The sequence below is a fragment of the Lepisosteus platostomus genome, chromosome 11 (assembly GCF_059453375.1).
Source record: "Lepisosteus platostomus isolate fLepPlt1 chromosome 11, fLepPlt1.hap1, whole genome shotgun sequence".
Taxonomy (NCBI): domain Eukaryota; kingdom Metazoa; phylum Chordata; class Actinopteri; order Semionotiformes; family Lepisosteidae; genus Lepisosteus; species Lepisosteus platostomus.
In genome coordinates this window covers 36,938,446-36,960,927 of record NC_142621.1, presented here as the reverse complement: position 1 = coordinate 36,960,927, position 22,482 = coordinate 36,938,446, and the positions used below count along the sequence as shown (strand labels likewise).

Here is a 22,482-nt window from a genome sequence, read left to right as displayed (position 1 = left end):
AGCGGTGTGCTTTTTAAAAACAAATCTGAAGAAGTGATCAGTTTCTCACTGTCTCCTTAAACACGCGCACCAAGGGAAGTGTAAAGATTCGACCTGTCAGTCCAGCCTCGTGTTCAAAAAAGCTTGAATTTGCAACTTTGCGAACAAGACCAGTGTTTACTTTTTATGCAAAACACATTCGTTAACGTGAAAAAGAACCAGGGTGTTTTAAGGGGCACTACGTACAAGGTTGTCTAGTGTAGTAAATGACACATCCGAGAAGCAACACTGGAAACTCCACCGTCTCACACCTGCGGACCGCGGCAATATTGGAAACATATTTTTTTTTATTTTCACATAACAGAAGTTAACATATATCTGAATTCTTTAATAAATTGTCATTATCCGCGTGTTTGTATTTACAGGGGTCTTATGCGCAAACATGAAGCGATGAGCTCAGTCGTTTTATCTTTGTGTTTCCGGCCAGTCCTTGGTGTAGAGTACAGCGTGAGGGCACACCTGCCCTCTGAAGACACAGGTATGGGTGCCTGTGTTAGATCCTCAGGTGAAGTCGAGTCTTCTGCAGTCTGCAATATAATGACCCAGACATGTTGGCTTGTCCTGGCCCATGAAGTTGACCACCCGCCCGTCGAACAGCACAAACAACGAAACTCACTCCAATCGGTTTGTGTCGCTGTAAGCGTTTGTGCTGCTTTCGTTTCCGAGATACAGCGGCTTGTTTTTTCGGGTAATCACGTGACTATCTACAAGGAAGTTTGCAGGTACTAACAAACTCGGTACTTGAACTCATGATTGTGACGAAAACAATGGGGGCAATTTGTTTTCCGAGTCTGTCTGGTCGGGTGGGCTGGATGTTTCAATATATTTCAATATAGCGCCTTCTTTTCCTGGCTGTGACGTACAAAACAGCAAAGTCACGACCACCACATCTTTCACAGTTGTGATCATTTGATCAGTTGACCCCAGACTTTGCAGCCTTTACACGAATAAACAGTGTTACATTTAGGGAGGGGTAACTATGTTAGTACATTGGGTTAGGTGTTGTCGTTTAATTTTTAACGATGTTCTCGAAAATGTATTGCTTGTGTACTCCTTTCATTGGTGAAGAGACACCAGTTTCCAATTTACTGCTGGTAAAACACGAGAGCCCATATTCACATTTTTAGGTATTAGTTTCAAGATCGATATAATTTAACAATTAAAAACAAAATTGAAAGCACGAGCATCAAAATATAATGACCATAGACTTGGCATTTCTATTTATTTTTGAAGTACAAAGCAGAAGGTGTTTCCTCTACCTTAAATATACGATTAAAATTGTTGAAAATACCATGTATTCATTACAGAGAGCAGCGGAGACGGTTATATTGCAAATAAAAATGTATTTTTTTCGAAGAGTACGGGAGATTGTGAATCAAAAAAGACGTTAAAAAATAAGCCGATGTAGTTATTTTGCAAATAAGTAAAGCATTTTAAAAATAGATTCTCATTGACAGTAAACAAGCCGATCCACCTGGCGCTGCTAGCTTGAACAGCTCTCAGAGCCGTGATTGGCTAAACCCCCGAACAGCTCGGGCCGCGATTGGTTGAAGAGTGAGAATCGATACTCTGATTGGGTAAAGCGCCACAGCGGAAGTTCCGAGAAAATGTAGATACATATGTGATAGCTACCCACCTGAACTACTATGTGATAGATGTTCTTATTGGTCCAAATACTGTAGCCCCGGTTAACGGTGTGTGCTGTATGAGCACGCTGGATATTCAGTAACACATCCATTGGTTTCAAATGACTAATCAATCTAAAAGAAGTCGCACTGAGGTCAAAACTGAATAGCAGATAAAGAATGTCATGACATCCACAGCGCGTTCACACTCCGATAGCATGTTACGATAGGAGTGTGCGCATCACGATCACACCCCGATACCCATTGCGACTGCGCATCAGTCATGGCGCAACTGTCGGAACATTAAGTCCATATATCGCGATATGACATACCCCGATAAAACGCCCCCCCCCCTCCATGTCGCGACATGGAGCCCGCATATCGTGATTTGAAAAATGCCCCCCCCCCCCCCCCCGCGCCTTTGTCGTGACATGAAGCCCGCATATCGCGATATGAAAAAATGCCCGCCTATGTCGCGACATGAAGCCCGCATATCGCGATATGAAAATGGCCCCCCCGCGCCTATGTCGCGACATGAAGCCTCCATATCGCGATGTGACATCCCGGCAAAAATGCCCTGCCCCATGTTGCCCTAAATTGGGATATGACATGCCCAGCCAAAACGCCCACCCCCATGTCGCGTCATGGAGTCCATATGTTTTAATAGGACATACTCTGACAGGATATGTTAACCACCATGTCGCGACACGTCCAATCTGGGAATATAATGTCCTGATATGAGACCTTTGTTGCGACAGCAGTGCCAGGATGGCATGGAAGCAAGGCGCCAGTCGTGATATACACTGCCGCGATATACATGGGGTCCCTATCATGACATGCTGCCGAGGTCTTGACGTGATGGTATCCCACAGTTACGCGCTTGGCAACAGCGTGTCACGGTAGGGAAAGTAAAGGAAAACGTGCCTTAGAGAATAAAAAGCATAGATCCTACAATCACGGTGATTTTACGTACATTACAAACACAGGCTTATGTCATAGATGGTTAACTTGTTGGCATGCGTCATGTCTTAGTATTATTCACATGTAAGGAGGCTCATTTGTTTATGGATATTGTCTTTAAAATGTTAAAGGTACGAGCTTAACTGTAACAGAGCACTTGAACTCGGCAGACGGGGTCACTGGAGGTCAAAGTCATCATGCATGGTCATGTGATCACCGGGAAAACAAGGCGCTATATCTCGGGAACGAAAGCAGCAAACGTAACACGAATGAGACTGGTTTGGTTTCCCTACGACATTGTACGGAGACTGAGTGACGTGAGTGAGCACAAACGCTACTTTCAACGACACAAATCGGCACAAACATAGCACGAACGAATGAGATGGTTTTAATCGTTTTTGCTGTCTGCAACTTCACGGAGCTTTTACCTTGCCTTTAAATATTTAGCGGACTTGAGCACAAATATACCAGAAGAACGTGGACGCACGTATGGGTTTCAGAGGCTGGAGTAAATGCATCGCCCCAAGGGTAATATCGAGTGAGACGCCATGAGAATACAAACTGCGAAGGTATTAAAATATTAAGTTCTGAAGATCTTCTTTGATCCTTCATGATGCTTTTAAACTTGTATGAAACCCACGACATAAGTATTCTATTTTCGATGCCAGAAGACACCTAATTTGGAAATTCATGACTTCCCACAAGACTTAACACTAAACTGTTATAGTCGCACTACAGTGCTAAGCAATTCATCGTACCTTTAATTGCAAGAATGGTCTGCTAATAAAAGTGTCAAATACATACTTTGGATGTATTTTAGCTCTGTAAACGTCGTTCAATTAAAAATACTGCAGGGCATTTAGAGGCGATCTGAATAGTTATCTGTAAAATGCACACTCACATCTATCCGTCAATATTATCTTAATGTTATTCATGCATTCCAAAACTTGTAATTTGTTTACCGGATAAATTTTAGAATCTCTTCGTGCTCAACTCCTACAAGCAAACGCGTGCACGTTGTATTCGGGAAGCCAGGATGTACTCCTTAAAGCCCAAGATGCCTGTAGCATCTCATGTATCTTATTTGTTTCGGGACTGTTCTGGTCACCTACAAGCGGCTTTTGAAAAACGTAGATACATGCATTTGTTTTGCCATGTCGGTTAATAAACCAAAACCTAGCGCTAGATAGCTCAAAGAGAGTCTGACGACAATGATAGCCAAGTAGGCTACGCATGCGCCGCGTATCTTGTTGGTCACAAAAGATACAGCGAGCCAATAGCAAATCACATAAAATGAAAAGAAAAGCGAACACGTAACATTTAAAAGCAAATCATGTAACGCAAACATGGGGAAAAAAACTTAAATTACTTTGGACTGATTGGGTAGGCCTAGGGTCAACCCAGGCTACTCCCCTGATTTAGACTACGGACTGCGCCCCGACTTCCCGTTTTGGACTTCCTCGGACTTGGTTGCTTCGGCATTCCCCCCCCGTGCGCCTGATCACTACAGTTACTGCCCCCTGTCTATCAACCCATCCTAACCCCGCTAGACCTTCCTCAGTTGTCCCTCTCTTGCCATTTCCGGATTATACCTTCTGCACAGGATCTTTAATAACGCACTTCATGGGAGTCAGAACCGGCTTCCGTGACATTCATCTTATGTCACTGTCTTCAAAACCCTCTTTAAATATTTAATTCCATGTTTCCTACGTGACCCTGCAGAAGTCCATCAACCATTTTATTGCGGACGTCACTTGGAAATTTGTCCCACCCAAATCAGCCTTGGTTTTTCTTGAATTTCCATGATGTATTGTTCTTTTGTTTATGCAGTCTCAGTATGTGAACTTTTTTATCCTGATTCTGTTGCAACACTGTTAAGCCATTCAAAATACCAAAGTAATTACTGAAATGTCTCAAATGAACTGTGGATACAATGAACTGTGGTTCTATGACAACTCTACAGTATAGGAAGGCACTGATAAAGTGATTTCACAACTGTGTCAACAGTATGCAGTGCCAGCTCATATCCAAGAATAATGTCTTGGTCTGAATGTATGATATTTTCATTTTCAAGCATTGGGAATATAGTTTTAAAGCAGGCCAAATGTAGTATTGGAAATGTTTTAACAGAACTACTATTATTAAACTATTTACAGCACTACCACATATCATTCAATAACGGTTCATCCATTTCAGGGTCATGATGACCCAGAGACTAGTTTTATATAAGGAGATGTATGTTCCACTTTTATTATAAACTCAAATCCCCATTCTACTGCACCATGAAAACAGAGGTATCTTAACAGTGCTTCATTGTCACATTTACAGCAAATATTGAACATCGTATGCAAAATACAATTGAGTAACACATAATTTGTTCTGATCAAAACCCCAAAAGTCAGACAATGAGTGATTTCAATCGGGAAAAGAAACACTTTCTATCATGACATGATTCCACACTATTTTCAAAGAGGACTGTGTAACTCCTGGATGGTAACTGAGAATAACAGAGTTGGTATAGATTAAATTTGTCATCTTAGAATTCTACTTCTCAAACAATACCATCTTGATGTTTGCAAAGCTAATCAGAAACAAGTTTTACTCCCCTGCTTTTACATAATCAGTAGTCTACCGTGTCTCATATTAGGAAATTCCAGTTGCAAATAGTCCATAATATTAAATTCAAAGTTAAGATGTAACAATATATCATTTGCATAACTGTTGCATTCTTAACATTTGTAATTATTAAAAAAAAGAAGAAATTGCACAAAATGTTCCACATGGAGTTAAAACCCCAAACAGCTAGGACACCAAGGATTGTATTTCAAGTTGAATTATTCTCGTTTCTTGAGTCATTTACTGTTCTTAATCTTTAAAAGGTATTTTCAGTAGACAAGTACGCTGGACCAGTTTGTCAACATGGTGAGCAAATTTATAAATGGAAACTGGAACAAAGATGCAAAAAAATCTAGCCATTCAGCAAAGAAACTTTGGGTTATGATGTAGTCGTGTTTCTGGCATTGGATTAAAGGAGTGCCAAAGACTAAAAATAATTTGAAATATTTAAATTATTTTTAAAATGTATTTATTTTTAAAATAAATGTTAATACCCGAAGAAGGCTCCACAGCCGAAACGTTGCGTTTTCTTTCTTCTCTTTTCATCATGGAATACACCTATTACTTGTTCCTTTGCATCATTTCAAAGGAATCTTGTGACCGACTAGGTCTTACAAGACTCCACTTTCATTGAAAGAAAAAAATAAATATTTAATAGGAATATGTACACCACAGAATTACGTCACAGCAAACTGTGTGTGCCAGCGGGCAACATATCATATCACCATGCTCTCCCCAATTTTTTAAAAATCTTTAAACTTTTTTTTCTTCATTTTCTGGTTTCTGCGTGTCCTCAGTCCCCTGATAAAGTTTCAAGATCTTAGTGTCATGAAGTTTTTTCCATGTTCTAATCTCCAAATTATAGTCGTGATTGATGTAAAAAACAACTCGGCTCTTTTGCTTATCACAGTAATAGTTGGGGTATTTGGCATGGTCTGCTGTAATGAACCCATAGGCATCCACCTGAAAGTGAGACAGAGAAGGAAGTAAAAATCCAGAGTGGAAATACTGTACTTGGGAAAAATATTTAGAAAAACTGTACAAACAAATCCCAAAGACCTAAGTGCAAGCCAAAGACTTAAACAAACTAAAACCTTTAGAGTTATGAAATAATATAGTGACGTTGCACAACTTTCAGTAGCTGCTTTTCAAATTCAAGGTCTCAGTGTCCTGGAGCTTATCCTGTAAAACACTGGGTGCAATACAGGATCCAGCCTGAATAGGACAACAGTCCCTCACAGGGCACACGCAGAGGAAAACACACACATAATTGTTACAGAAGCTAATTAAATATAAAGATATTGCATCTTCAGGAAAATCTTCCAAATAATAACCTGTATTTGCTGACTGAGTACAGTATTTGTATATTCTAATGCAATTTAAACACCCAGGACACTCCGGGGATTTGTGCAGATCCAAAACTTAAGTACAATGAATAGGTGTTTAAACTGCAATAAAATATAATAGAATAGAAATTAATAGAATAGTATTTAACAGAACTTGAGTTTTGGATCTCTGTTTCGAGAAGTATTCAGTGCCCTATCACTATCTCATCCTAGGAGTCCTGTGTTGTTGATATTCAGAGATATAATGTAGGAGACACAGAGATTACCTAATAGTATTTTGGATTAGCAGTGAAATATTCAGGGAGTGTTCTTAAAGGGTGTTATCTGAGAGCTGCGTAACTATCTTTTGGCGCTCTGCTTTTGCTTTCAAGGAAAGCAAAAGTTCTGAAAAATACAGAGGAAAACACCTTACAACGTCACAGACATGAAGAGCCAGAAACAAGGTGAACGCTCCATTGGTTGGTCTGAAGATGTGCCAGTGCGGAGACTGAAGTTGAGTGGAGTTCAGAAACCTGCACAATGGAATTATTGGACATTCTTAGCTGCAGTCTTAGATCCAGTATTAGTCAATGTTTTTAAGGATATACTAGAGTGATAGGGTAGTTACTTGATTGTTATACGTGCTTGTGGCAACCATACAAAAGAAGGTAACAGAAGCATTTTGCAATGATAACAGATTTAAAACTTACACATCCATTATCCATTAATCCATTAATCAATTATATAACACATTCTCCCATGCTATTTTATTGCATTTCTTAATTTGATGTTTATATTGTCCTGTTGCCTTTTCCACCTCGAAACTTTCAGAGTGCTATGGATTCAGAAAATGCAGAACAGAAGGCTATTGCCATATGGAATAAGTAGAGTCACTGAGGATATACTGTAATACTTTAGGTGTTACAAAATACTAATTTCAGGAGTGGTAACTTTTAAAGGCCAGTATTAAAAGTCACTAAAACAAAAAGTGTAAGTATTTGTTGAAAGAGGTAACATCTTTTCTTTGAATATCCTTCCATGCTTAATTAAGAAGCTAAACATTCCTAGTGAGGATTGTGGACATCTAGTACGTATCCTGGAGGCTCAGGGCAAAGTAAAATGTTACCCTTGACAGGAAACAGGACAGGGCACATACACATGCACACACAGACAGTTCAGAGACAGCAGTTTACCCAATAGGGATGTCTGGAGAAATCAGAAGAAAACAGGAGCACCTGAAGTAAACTTAACTGACCAACAGGAAAACACATTTGTTGATTCACCTAAATTCTCAATCAGGCAACATAGAGAAGAAATAAACAAAAGTTCAAGAAAATAGGCTTGGTAAACTTTTATAGAGCACTAAATCAATAGGTTTGGTCAATATTATGCAATTAAATGAGCTGCGCTAAAGGAGTTTAAAACTGGAACAATACTGAGCTATATTCTGAGTACACAAGACAAAAACCATTAATCTTAATTCAGAACATTTTGGGGAGGTTTGATTGAGGTACTCCAGATTCTGAAAGGGAGAGACAATGGTTGTTTTCCATGTATGTTCTATGTTTGCTCTATGGTTGCCTATATGTTTTCATGTGACAGTATTCTTTGACTCAGAAAACATTTTCACCCAAAGCTATACATAAAAACGGCATAGGTCCTTTACATTGATATATCAATTCACATTTTTTGTTTTGTTTCACATTAAATTGGTGTTTATTGATGTCATGTCATTTATTTAAGTTATAACATTCTCTCAAGCCTGACTCAAGGCATTGGACAGCCGGAATGACAGACAGGATGACTTTCTCTCATCTTTCTCCATTCTTATGACCTTACCTATTCCGAATATATCGGAGGAAATCAGGGTGAAGCACATAGAACTTGTTTGGATCAAATTGGCTGGGATAATATGTCCAGAGCCTTTGAAAACAAGACACAAAATTAAGGCCTATGCACATAACGAGCCAATACAAATGAATTATCAGCAATGAATTATAGCTGCTTTAGGGCAGCTCTGTGTTTGGTTAGAACAGTTTAAACATAAACTGACTTTCACAATAAATAGAATGCAGCCACATAGCTGATGTGTGGTGAGCGTTCTGGCGCACTATGGCTGCCGTCGCATCATCCAGGTGGATGCTGCACATTGGTGGTGGTGGAGGGGAGTCCCTATTACCTGTAAAGCGCTTTGAGTGGAGTGTCCAGAAAAAGCGCTATATAAGTGTAAGCAATTATTATTATTATTATTATTATTATTATTATTATTATTATTATTATTACTTCAGTAAAAGCACTCTATGAATGTTATGCATCTTCATAAGCAGATTTCTATGATAACACATGAGGAATAATACAGAGACAAAGTGGAAAGACTGGAAAACGGAGTCTGGAATCCATTTTATAGACATGTTGTTAACTCAATGGGATCATTTAAGAAACTAGAAACTAGTTTGATAAGCCAAATGGCTTTCTTGTGTTTATAACCTTTCACGTGCTCTTCTAACAATCAGAATGTCTACTATTTAATAAATATGCTGATTTTGAAGTAATTGCCTGATTAGGATTCATGATGATCATGGCTCATCCATTTTACTTCTGAAGAAGAGAACGTTTTATGGTGAAAAGTACTGTACATTCTGTTCCCTTTTTTTAAACAATGCAAACAAAAGACTTCTAGAAATAAAGTGGTTTGTGCAGGGCTATGTACAAAATCCAAAATGTTTGGAAACTGCTTTGGTTAATGTTTTGCATGTGTGTGAGAGTGACTGAACACCCCTTTAATATGCAGTGATTTTCATCAGTTCCTTACAATGTGTCTTGGACAGTTGTGGTATTATTCCTCTTCTTTTTTGGGGTATGCTTTACTTTTTAAAAATAAATGTATTTAAGACAGCACAAAACATTCAAAGCAATTGTTTTGGGTGGAATCGGCAACCAGTCAACCTACTTTCTTCCTCGATACGGTCCAGTGGCAACAGTGGTGTTCTTCAGCAGGCCAATGAGCCACTGGAAATCACGCATGCCTTCTGGGATCATGACGTACTTGGTTCCCTTCAAAAAAAAAAAAAAAAGAGGAGGCCATTATTTCAAATTATAGTGAAAAATTGTGCACGATCACTTGAGAAATGCCAGCCCCCTCTGATTGGCACAGCAAGAAGGGTTTTTTGTGAACCTCTCACAAGGTTCTATTTCCATAACCTGTGAACAGGGCACAGGGCAAAGAAGCACCAAGGTTCCATTCATGTTTGGTTAATGAGGTGGGGAGCCCTTGTGGAGGATAACCCAAAGGGCCATTTAGAGCAGCCGATCAAATGTGCATGCATGCATGTGTATTCTCCTGCAAATGTGCAGGGAGACTGGGGGAAATTGATGTACCCAGAGAAAGCTCCTGCAAACCTAATAAAAACGTGCAAACTCCACACAGACAGATGCTGAAGGCTGGAATCGAACCAAGACACTATAGCTTTTCTCAATGCTCACATCACCATACTGCCCCAAATAAACTTTAATCGCATTCATATAAGAAAAACAATTGCTTATCTGAACAGTCACTCTTCCCGGTGAGGGTCATGGCAAACCAAGGCACCTCAGAAGCAGGAGGGCACAAGGTCAGGTCAGTCAGAACACAAGACCTCACTTGTCCTGTATGATAGTTAACTGTGGGCACAGAGATAGTAATTCAAGCCAATCCTGCACATCTCTGGCCAGTGGTAGTGTCCCCTTCTATCTCTTATTTGATGTTTTCCATTTGCTCCTATAGGATCCCAGAAAATCTGATCCAACAACAGTATGCATCAGACCTCCTCAACTCTTTGTGTAAAGAAGCTGTCGGATCTAAATGTACACCTTCTAAGTTAGAACATCGAGTGAAATGCAAACCTGAGAACAGAGATGAAGCAAGAACCTGATGCCCTGCAGAACTGTATCTGGAGTGCAATATGAATCACCCTACCTTAGTAGAGTCCCCCCTCCTCCTTTCAGACAACATCCAGCAAAAAGAATTTAATCAAATGTTGAATTACAACATGTACAGTAGTGCCTCTTCTTATTAAGACTTTGCTGTGTCCAAGTTCCCAGTGACATGTTCTGTGACAGGTTACTGGTTTTAGCCTTCTTTGGTTGGTGGGTTTCTCTCTATTTCTTTTTTGTAAATAAAGAAAACTGGGAAAATACCCTATATATTGAATGAGGGTTAAGCCTTGAGTATTTACCTCATTGTGTGGTATACCACTCATGCCGTGCCTTTTAAATAAAGAGATTGAGGAACTCAAGGAGTGGGCTGTGTGGACATAAACAGATGTTTTATTTCCCACGTCATCTTCATGGCCTAAAGTCACAGCGCCATTCATCCTATAGGCAAAAAACAGGCACTTGGTCAGAAATGGCTCTGTTTTTCTTGTACACAACTACCTTCAAGAAATGCAACAAGAATGGGGTGCTGAGTGTAACCTAGGTTTAGATTCCACAGCAAAATCATCAACTATTTCACAATACACATGGCACTTAAATATAATTTAAGACACAACAATTCTTAACTGTGAAAAAGCTTATTGCTTCCAACATAGTTGGAAGATAGATCACTCAGTTCTATTGTTCCCTCTTTCTAATAAGAAATTGCCAATGGTAACAGTTGATAACCATCCAAGAAATGATTTATGTGGAAAATAATTATGATTATTTTCAGGGAAAAGGTGTAGAACTATTAGTCGTATATAAATCAAGCCAATTTTGCACAGCAGGAAAAGTGCTTTGAAAGTCATCAGAAAATTACCAGGCATAATGAAAAAAGCAGGGTGTCTTATAACAAACCTGGCAAAAATGGACAACTCACCTAAATACATATTCATGTGAATCAATTTCTTTACCCATGCGTGAGCCATTTAAAATCCCTCCAGTGCCAACAACAGCACAGCGGATACATCCGTGTGCTTCGTTTTTGGGAACGGGCAAAAGCTGATAGTCTTTCAATTTCGGGATGAGCTGCACAGCCTCTTTCACTTCTGTAGGAAACCAAGAAGGATTATCAGTATTAAATGCACATATCCTATTCTAAACTTCATCACCAATGTAATGTTGCTGCATATATAAAACAATTTAGCTGCAGAGAAACCACCTGTAAATTGAGCGCAGCCAGTGTGTGTTATAGTAATCACTAAACAGATTAATTAATGGGTGACTTAATGTTTAAGGAAGTGTTGAAGAGGTATTGTGTGGGAAATAATATACAGAAAAATGCTTCAGAGACATATTGTAACAAATCATAGAAAAGCACATTTAAAGTACTGTATATAACCAATTATGTGTTTTATGTTAATTGTTTAAGTTCAGCAAAATGTAGACAGCAGTAGCCAGAAATAGTAAGCAAAGTTATAATCTGCAACCATTACCACACATGCATGTTCACAGGTCTTTCTTAATATTACATTAATTGTTTTCAAGACTTTTTGACACATTTCACATTTTTAATTGAAAATGCAAAATAAGGTTTTTTACCAATAAAACTAGAAATAACAAAGGTCTTGTCAACTCAGGTCAGTTACTTAGTATTGTATGTACAGTGAAACTGCTTTCATTTTAGTTTAAAATGAATACAGGGCAATGTTTTAATGACAAATTGAAGGTTAAACATTTATAAACTGTGCCTGGATAATGACTGGTATGCTGTAGTAAAGTTATCAGTGTTGTAAGGTGTCCCACAACAGCTGGCAAATGACACAGTCTTGGTCATATGTTTTTTTTTATAAAAGGCCTCCAAGCCCTTCACAAACACTGAGTGATCATAAATTTAGCTTAGGTTTAGATTCCACAGTATAATCATCAAAAGCAAAATACATCTAACTTTTATCACGGAGGAATCTGTAAAATAAGCAAAGATACTTATATAGTTCTCATATCTTATTTGTCAAATGTACTGTACAGTTTGCCCAAAATCAACACTGCAAGGATTTAAAGCCTGCAAAATATTAGAAAAATATTAAAATTGTGGAGTACTAGTGGAAATTGGACTACTAGAATCTGCACTTCTATGTCTCCTCTTAGACATTTATGGGGTTTAAATACAGGACCTGGATGGTATAAATATTATTTAAAAATAAAATGAGAAGGGAAAAACACTTGACCAGGGTGGGTTCAGGAGAATCACATCCTAATCAGATCAGGCTACTGAAACAAACTAGTTTTCTTCTGTTGATTGTATTGATCAAAATAGAGATTTTAACTTGGGTTTCATAGTCATAACTGCCCCATAATGCCCTTCTGGTATGAAAGAGGGACAGAAATTATGCATATCAGCAGCAGCTCATGATAAAATCAGCAGGGAAAAAAAATAGACAAAAGCTAAAGACATTGTTAATAAAAACTTTGTGCTGTACCATATTGTCTCTTAAATCAAATAGGTGAAAAAAACAGTTGACTAATTATTTGCTGATTTGCCCTGCCTTTAAGACACTTCATGAATCTCCTTATCAATTCTTACTTCCCCAAACATTTTTAAAATATCTGTAGCCCACAGAATGTCAAGGGGGTATCCATGGTATAATTTAAAACAAGGAAAGACAGTGGACAGTCTCTTAATACCCATAGTTAATGTATCATGTTTTTCCATACCTCAAGCAGTTCAAACATGATTGTATTTACAGTAGGTCCTCCTTGTTGCAAAATATAATATAATACGGGATACGTAGCTCAGGCTGAGGAAACCTCAATAGCGAGCGAGGAAAGTTGAAGAGTGGAAGTTTAAATAGACAATGTGAGTGAAGTTAATTAGTGAGTGATCGGGTGCTCGTGGGAATGCAACTGTGTCTGCGTGTGGTTTGTGACAGCAAAATCTCTAGTTTGTTTTTCAAGAAACCTTCTTTTTATTATTTCTATCAATTGAAATTGATGGGAATTATATTTCCACAAACTCACCTGTATAGTTTCCCCCCATGAAGCCAAAGGGATTATTAAAATGGTAGAGACGATTCCATTCACTGGTGTTAAAATCCTCCTTGTTCATAAAGATTTGAATATCAGGAATTAAGGCTTTCTGAAAATCAGGATCTTTAGACAGCATGACCGATTCTGGGCAGGTCTGAAACAGAGCAAGAAACGAAGTGAACTGCAGTTCTTACAGTTCAATTTGCTTCTGAATAATTAAGCTCACAAACTTTACAAAACCATAAATAATTACATTTCAAACTGTCTTTCTAACTCCGAAACAAAGAACACAAAGAGAAGACATTTAGGTTTTCTACAAAGTGAAGGGAATAAATCAAGCTATCAGGAGATCACAGATACAGATCTACATTTAACCTGAGATATTTGAGACACTCACATTCTGTTCACACCTCTTTGGGTCAACTGTTTCTATTAAATCTAAGCAGTGTTACATTGGCAGCTTTATTTAAATTGCAATTTTATCATTTTCAAAGTGAGGTACAAAACACTGACAAAAAGTATGCAGAAAAATGGGGATCTGTTTTTGTTTTCTCGTTTGAAATGCAACAGCTAAGCAACTAGACACGTAACATATGATGAGTTATCCACATAAGAAGAGCCACAAGTTTTGCGCTTGAGTGAAACTATGAAAACAGCTGTTTTCATCTCTCTTTAAAGTTCTGCAACTTTTTTACCATTTTTTTGTTGTACCTGTCAGTGCTCACACTGACACATACTGTACTCTCCCCATACTGCTCTCCTCTTAAACTTGTTCTACCTTGAGCACACGGATGCCTCCTGTTGGACTGACATTCTCATGGATGAGACAGGTGTGGTTTGATTTGAATAGCAAAGGTTACAAATCATCACAAATGTAGGAATGCCCAGCTTGAGGCTATTCCCAAGTCCGATACAAACAAGAAATCCTCTGAATTTTGTGCACAGCCTCTTAAAACAAATGCTTTAGATCTGATGTTAGAAATCCAGAAATTCCTCAAACATGAAGACAGCGCTGGATGATGAAGTGGGGCATCCCGCATCTTCATCGGGGCTCTAAAGGTACTCTCTTTCAATCATGTTGGGACTGCTACTCATTATTCAAACAGGAAGGCATGTGCAATTGCATTGAACGGACCATGACTCATTTCACACAAAACCCAGTGTAATCCTCTGTAATATAATGGGGGATCTGTTCTGTTTCTGGTTTGAAATGCAACAGCTAAGAAATGAGACAGTCAAGGTGAGTTACCCACAGAAGAGTCACAACATCTGAGCTTGAGTAAAACACAAGATGAGATTCCCTGCTTCTGCCTTCACCTTTAGTCTTCTAATTTGGAGTACTAGTCCATAATTTATTCCAGGGCATGTAGAACCAGGGCATAATTTATTTTTAAACAGGAAATATTTTACTTTCCCCTGCATCCTGAGGCTGCTAAGCTTACCGCTGATACAAATCTACTGTTATATCCTATGTTCTGATTAATGTGTAATGCACACTATTATGTTACATACATGCATACTTTACTTGCAAATACCTCTTACATTTTAATAGGCCGCAAGGAAACACCCATATTGAAACATTACCTCTTTAATTGCAAAGTGAAGTGCTTTCATTGCAGACATGAATGGAAAATTAAGATGCTTACGACTTCCATCATATAATTATATAGCTTTATCAATCTTTGGCATAAAAAGTAAAAATGATCATCAATGAGTGTCCATAAAATTCATTTAGAATTTATGACGTTTCTCATTATTGTTAATTAGTTCTGGAAACCATAAATAGTAAGGAAGGTAGACACAACATTATTTCAACTTTTAAGTGATGTATGGTGGTCAAATATGTCTGAAAGGGTGCAATATCTGGAAATCTTACCTAACTACAATCCCTTTACAGACATTTCCTCCATGAACAGCACAAGCTGCCTTAAAGATTAAATGGATACAAATCTAAAAAAGATACATAAAAATGGCACAAATGCATGTGTGTATTTTCAAACACTTCAGACCTACAGTACCATACAATATTTTTCCATCTTCACAAGTATTATTTTATTACTGAAATATTAATAAACAATGTCTGCTGCACTGTGTGTTCATCATCACGCTACTGTTCAGTTTTAAACATGATCTACTGGGGAGATCACACCACCAATACTTGGCATTGTTTGGTGTTTCAATGCTTACATTTACCCTGCACAACACTTCCGAGAATGCCTTGTTTAACAGCCTTCACCAACATGTCCACAAAGTGTCAGAAGTGGCAACTCCCTGAAAGAATGACTCACACATCTGTGGAGAAATGTGGATACGTTTGTAACTCTAAAGTCTCTTATTTCCATGCCTGTAAAAGACACTACTTATCACAATCTAGCCTTCCTTCCCCATACTTACACAAATCTGAAGTATTAAATCCTTAATCCTGGGCCTAAACCCTGACAGATTCCTGTAAAAACCTTGCAGCAATCCCATGAAAACTTCCCTTTTGAGCTCTTGACACAGAAAAAAAAAGGAATTTTGAATTTCCTTGTGTTCTCTTGATTTGATTTATTCAGGAATCATGCATACCGTTTTTGTAAGACTGCTAATATCTACAGTAAACTACACGAAATCTGTTTACTGTATAATATTCTTTTACTAAGTGAAGCATGTGAGAATGTTTCCTGAGCTGTGGGTTGCTCTTTGTGCTCAGAAACATGTCACTGAGCTGAATGAGCAGCGACATATTGGTTAGTTAAATCTGTAGCACATGGCTATTTGGCAGAGAAGTTACCAACTTACAGATAGGTACAGATTACTTCACTCCAATTTATAGATATCTATAACTCTGTGGGTACGATTTGACCAGTATTGCCTTCAGTTTTTGATTTTAAGTTCTTAATCTCTGGATGAAAAAGACATGTTCATGTTTTAAAATGAGTTAAATATTAGCAATGTAAGTGTAGTTGCAAGCTCAGAGGACACATTCCTTCAACATCACAGAGTGGAGCATGTTGTTTATAAACATTTTTTAAACACACATTTGACGCAGGTACCTCACCGTCTGTCTGGGATGGGAGTCCCGTCGATATATGTCCTCAAAATCCCATTTGGGAATTTTCTTAAAGTCCAATTTACTCATGGGTGGCACAAGTGGCGTAGGGGTCATGCTTTTGGTATGTCCTTCCAGTTTGCCTTCTGCTGGTGACATCCGGTTAGCCTTGGTGCCTCTTGTCAATGTGACTTTTTTGGACTTGGCAGTTGTGGACTTCTCTTGAGGTCTTTTTGTGGTGGTACCAACCTTGCTGGGTTTGGGGGTATCTTTGGTGGTCTGGCTGCCTGGGAGTGTTTTGGAGCTTAGTGCTTTGGGTTTCAAATTGTCATCACTCTCCACCTTGTCCTTTTCAATTCTTTTATTTGTAGTTTCTGCCTTTTTGTCCAGGCTGGCTTTTAGGGTACCATTGGAACCAAGTGTTTCTAGTGCATGCTGGGATCTACCTTGGTTTTCATCTAGAAATAAGACGCTTGCTGTTTCTTTGGAAAACTCTGATCCTCTTGTGTGTACAAAGCTTCCCCTTTTGTGGAAGAAAAGGGACAAATGTAAAGACGTTATTATTCATTACACTTCCTTCTATTGTGAGTGAAGCTGTCTTTAAGGAGGTAAACAATACAATAATAATGGAAAGATGTCAAATAGCTTCTTCTAGGCATTTGGCAGCGACAAATTGAAATGACACATCCAAGCTCGCAAGATGCCCTGATTAGAGCGGAGTTTGATAAAAATAATACATCTTAATTGTAACAGAGCAAATAGGACTGCAATTCCTTCTTTGGTAAACCAAAACTGTTTTCTCTTTAACCTCTCTCTCATACAAATAAAAGAAAACATGTTTAATGAATCTTATAATGATAAATGGTTTATTAAGCTATGTTTAAGAGGGAAAACAGTAATGAAAATATGTATACATTCATAGTTAAGTCTATTTTGAAGTAGTTAAATTGACAAAAAGCATGAAAAGGCTAACCGTTACAGATCATCTTATTTTGTGTGTGTTCTGTGCTTTTTTTGTCCTGTGGTTTTGCAACACTGAGAGTCTGTTCCCCCTGTTATGCTGTACTCTGCTGCCTGGCCATTGCAAATGAAGCACAAACCCCTTAAAGAAGCAAATGTTTTGCTTACTTGTTCTTCTGAACCCATACAAGCATGTTTAAGTGCTACTGTATTTACTTTGTGTGGTTATTTCATTTAACCATGATCAATAGCAATCCCTAACAACATTTGATATTCCACCTCACAACTGTTCTTTTCAAGTGCATAAGTGACAGAACATCAGCTGGAAGTGCAACAGTGTTTGGATGCTATTCAAGTGTATTCAGTGCTTGCACTGCTCTTCAAAAGGATAAATACTAAATACACTTTCAAAGCATATTTAAGAAATCAACCAAACATGCAACAGAATTTGCAAAAATTATTGTACCTCTTATTACTGTATATGTACGTATCATCTCATATACGACACCCATGGAATTAGTCATTTGCAGCAATAAAACCACAGATCAAGAGAGGATCAGAAACGATCTATTATGGCCTGTAGGATTACATGGAACAATAAGAAAAAAAAACAATTGCACTGGACTGCTTCTCTTCGAAATAGAGTGGAATGTCAGTAAACCACAGGCAGACAGACTGTCAAGTCTGAGTTCCTAGTTTTACACCAAACAGAAAAAACAGACCATTGAAAAGAAGTCAATATTTAATTTGCTTAAGGTATGGTTAAAACACCTAAGGGGTACACCACCTGCTTAATAAATTTGCAGAGGCTGAACTCATCGTTGCAACAATTTCCAAAGACAAATATGGCAGCTGTCTTGGTTTACATGAGCCTCATTTTGCAATACTAAAATTGCATTTTCACACAAATGATACCTAACGTGTTGGTCCATAAATGGCTAAACAGGTTTTGCACGTTTTGTTGTTTTGATGATGTCTTTATCATTGGTGTCAAGTGGTAAAGCAGTAAATTCAAAGGGTTCAAAGAGAAACAGAGAGAGCTTTTCTTGTGTTTAGTTAGTAAGAATCCTGAAGTCTGACCAAAACCATTTAGACATAAAAGGTTTCAATAAATAAAGTAAAGAATATAAAGACTAGATATATTTATGAAAAGTTACAAAGGATAGGAGGCCTTTCAGCCCATCTGCTACATTAGGTAGCTAGTACTGTATAACTGAGATAACTGAGCCAAGGGTCTCATCCTATTGTTTCTTGAAAGAAGCCAAGGTAATGACTTTGATGATGGGGCAGGTTAGCTTGATCTATAATCCCACAACTCTTGTAAGTAAAGACTTGCACCCTGCTCTCAATTTTAAATGCATAGTTCTCGTTTGGACCTAGAGGTTCGTGTTTCATACAAATCCAATAACAGCAACATGGGACAAGCTGGCACTGACAAGGGAAAGGAGCAGATAAAGTATAATGAAGCATCAGTTAGGTAACATTAGACCAAGCCAGTGAGGGAAGAGAAGACAATGTGGAGCAAAATGTAGTGATAAGCAAGCCTAATAGGAGGTAAACCCATAGAGTTGAAAGTACAATTTCATCATCATAGTGCTGTCCCTAAGTTTGTTTCTGAACTGTCTTGATACATGTTGCAAATGTTATTGTTTTAAAATGAAATCTCTCTTTCCTTGTGCAAACCATGTGAGCAGAAGTCCAATCTTTGATTCTGGGAGCTGGAGGAGCATTTGGAGATCTATGTGGTACATTAGTGGCCAGATGTGATTGGAAGAATCGCCCTGAAAATAAGATATACCCACTATATACTTCTCCAGATCAGGGATGCTACATCTCTATGTACTGTACTTACTCTTACACAACCACATTCTCTAAACTTTTCAATTGCAGGAAATCAGTGAATGGTGGAATTTACTAAGTAAAGTTTTAATTACAGCTTCATGTATTTGCTTGTGACGTTCTTGAGGTCACATGCTAATATACACTGATAAAAGAGTTAGAAGAAATAAATGTGAAGCAATAAAAAAGACTAACTCTGTAATATAATGATAAAAATTGGTTAATCATTTTATGATTTAGCGTGCAAAGACACTGAGTGTTGCAGTGCAGAATGACCTAACCAGCAGGCTTTGTAAATAATGACAACAGTATGAACACAATATAAATTGCTTTTGAATAAATATGACTGAAAATGAAGGTATATCTATAAACAGGTCTTCTCTAGTTTTTGTTACATCTGAGCCGTCCATTACATGGTTAGGCTAATTATTTAATTAACTTCAAATTTGTAATATGTGTAAGCAGGCCGCCACATTTTATAGGCAACTTTTAAGTAATAAAATTACCCACTTAAGGTATAAAAGACCTTAATAAAATCATTTATGTTTAATAAAATAATTTTTCAAGTTTTGTTGATTATTCAGGTATGAACAAAAGCCAGAAGCCAATAAGCCATCCAGGAACTGACTTCCTATCTCTCCTTATAAAAACATCTTATCCAAAACTAAACACAATTATATTTTATCATCAGCAGATAAATACAACACAAATATTGTTATAACAATTATTAACTACTTTACCCAACCCTCCCACCCAGATAAACTTTTAACATCATAAAACAAACTAAAACAAATGAACTGCTACCATAGTAGCCATATTTACAGATGGCCTATGGGTAGTGGACTCAATTGGAGGCTATAAATATTTTTTTCCCAAATGCTTTACGAGAATATTTTGAAAACAAATCAAGGAAATCAAATCCCTTAAGAGATTTAGTTCCAGTAACAACTTTTATTTCTTCCCAATTTGGGAAACACTCAATATAAAAACACCAAAACACAAATAGTGAGTTTTTCTTCCCCTCTCAGTCTGTGTTCTCTCCAGCTGTCAGTTGCACAAGATCTCATCCTTGTTTGATTTTTTAAGTGTACAGGATGCTACTCTTCAAACACAAACAAAAGATCACCCACAAACCTCACAAACATCAGTCTTACTACACTTTGAGTACATCTTTTAACCCAACAGACCAGAGCTGACAAACATGAATGAAAGCTGTATATTTTCACCCATTGTAAAAGTTCAATTGAAGTAATCGCTACTCAAAGAGGTTCCACCAGTTACTGAATCCAAGGATTCACATGATAATTCATACGAAGACATTTACTTTCGAGTACTTTTCTACTTTTGAGAAATAATCCATATATACATATATTCTGTCATTGCGTTATACGTTTAATCAAGTTGTCATCTTTCGTCACCTCATGCCTTTTATGCACGTTTCAAGTTTAATACGAGGAAATTTAATCTACGTCTATTTGTACTTCAGGAGTTACTGAACTATACGTTTTTACAAATAAAATCGCTAGTGTTCACTTCTTTTATAGAAAAAGCGCAATTGATATACATATATACTGTAGTAGTATATTTAACCCAATATCTGATAAATGTGGAGTACAAAGATTACCGTACATTTTGAATATTAAAATGAAAAAATACTCGGGTGTCCTTTACAGTTGTTGATACAGGTAGTACTGTAGGTGAAAGTAAAAAAAAAATAGTAACTTGTAAAACTCTTATAAAATCCTATAATGTAAAGCACTCGTTTGGGGAGAATATATCAAATACCAAACTGAAAGATTTACATCCTCAAATACAAGAAGATAATTTCCCCCAATTATGAGGGAAGCTACTTTATAAGCCAATTAACGATAATTACATTCTAAAAATTCTTAAGCCGCGCTCTGATCGTTCTCTACTACCCTGTGTAATACCCTTAATGACTCGTATTCACTAAGTATCCTTTCTGACTTTCTGATTAAGTCTTTAATGACTTACCGCAGATTATACATCACCAGGTTCTTGGAATATAACCCATAGAAGAAAAGACATACGAAGGATACTGCCAGGGTCACAAAGAAAAGTCTCCTAACTGTCATATTAATGACACACAAGGACATTCAAACCATCAGAAGGTCTGGAACACGGTTTTGACTAAATCCATTGCCTTCAGTTCCTTTGTACTGTCATACTGCCAAAAAAAACCAACACCAATATTTACTAGATTTAAATCCGATATGCAGGGAAATGGGCTTGCCTAGTGACACCTGTTGGATACGTTTAGGAATCTCAAACAAAATGTACATCATGTGAGTCAGCCGGTTACCAAATGCCCTATCTGTGGAAGAAAACTTTTCCCGATAAGAGATTACAATAACTACAAAAACTGAAATCCGTTCGCTAATTCTCTCATCCGTAGAAAATATACACAACATCGTAAATGCGTTTTTTAAAAGTTTTTTTAAGTGTATTCACACACACGAATCGGAACAAAAGTGAGCTGTTTTAACTGTATAAAATATACATACTGTATATCACATCAATTAATTAAGGAGACATTAGGGAGGTTTGCTTTTTTCAGTAGCCTACTGTAAATACAACAGTTTTGAAAAGATGGTAGAGTCGAATAGAATACCCGCCGCCCCAAAAGATAATTTAATATAAAGCAATTGTAATTTTAAAAGTAGGTGAGACCGAGTTTCCAAATGCATCAAAAAAATTAGCAGTTGAATTTCCAACTGATCAATAGTCACAGAGCTGACTACACAGGATTCCATGCAGAGCTACAGCACTTAAAGTGATGACTTTGTTCTCCCTTTGTTTCCTCTTTGTGTTTTTTCTACGTGTTGGTTTGTAGATGCTGGCACTACCGTGAATATCAAACCCTTCATTTCTTCACAGGGACAAATGTGTTGTGCCTCACCTCTTGATCTCTTATCTGAATTGCGTGTTTATACGTGTGTCCCATTGGAAGCTGACTCGCACCCCTTAATCAGCTCCATCCACACTCTTTTCCAAAGATGGCAAAACTAACCCAGAACCACCACTTTTCCAATGCTGGCGTCGTTCAGGTGGAGTCTGATTTCTCTGCTCTCCCTCCTCACCTTTCAGTTTTCAATTTGCTTCTGGCTCGGCCGTGGACTATGCAGGTGTTTCAGGAGCCTTTTCA

General features: G+C 37.8%; 2 protein-coding genes and 1 long non-coding RNA gene across 3 annotated transcripts in view; 1 reads left to right on the top strand and 2 right to left on the bottom strand.

Moving 5' to 3' along the window:
• The window catches only part of st6galnac2 (ST6 (alpha-N-acetyl-neuraminyl-2,3-beta-galactosyl-1,3)-N-acetylgalactosaminide alpha-2,6-sialyltransferase 2), a 33,953-nt gene extending 29,496 nt beyond the window's left edge, over positions 1-4,457 (bottom strand). Inside the window, exon 1 of the mRNA XM_088599474.1 lies at positions 3,994-4,457. The gene's annotated coding sequence lies outside the window, so the exon portion shown is untranslated. The remainder of the gene's footprint in view (positions 1-3,993) is intronic.
• On the top strand, positions 422-10,834 carry LOC148652569 (uncharacterized). The gene is made up of 2 exons (XR_015925380.1): positions 422-517; positions 10,329-10,834. It is a non-coding gene; the product is annotated as an uncharacterized LOC148652569 (long non-coding RNA).
• Positions 5,693-21,521, bottom strand: LOC148652568 (alpha-N-acetylgalactosaminide alpha-2,6-sialyltransferase 2-like). Its single transcript, XM_088599471.1, has 9 exons — positions 21,312-21,521; positions 16,527-17,040; positions 13,478-13,640; positions 11,400-11,568; positions 10,780-10,918; positions 9,516-9,619; positions 8,405-8,488; positions 6,999-7,098; positions 5,693-6,203 (listed from the first exon to the last, which is right to left on the bottom strand). The coding sequence occupies exons 1-9, from the start codon at positions 21,431-21,433 to the stop codon at positions 5,994-5,996; spliced, it is 1,605 nt and encodes a 534-aa protein (XP_088455597.1). The 5' UTR covers positions 21,434-21,521; the 3' UTR covers positions 5,693-5,993.
• Positions 21,522-22,482: the final 961 nt, after the last annotated feature.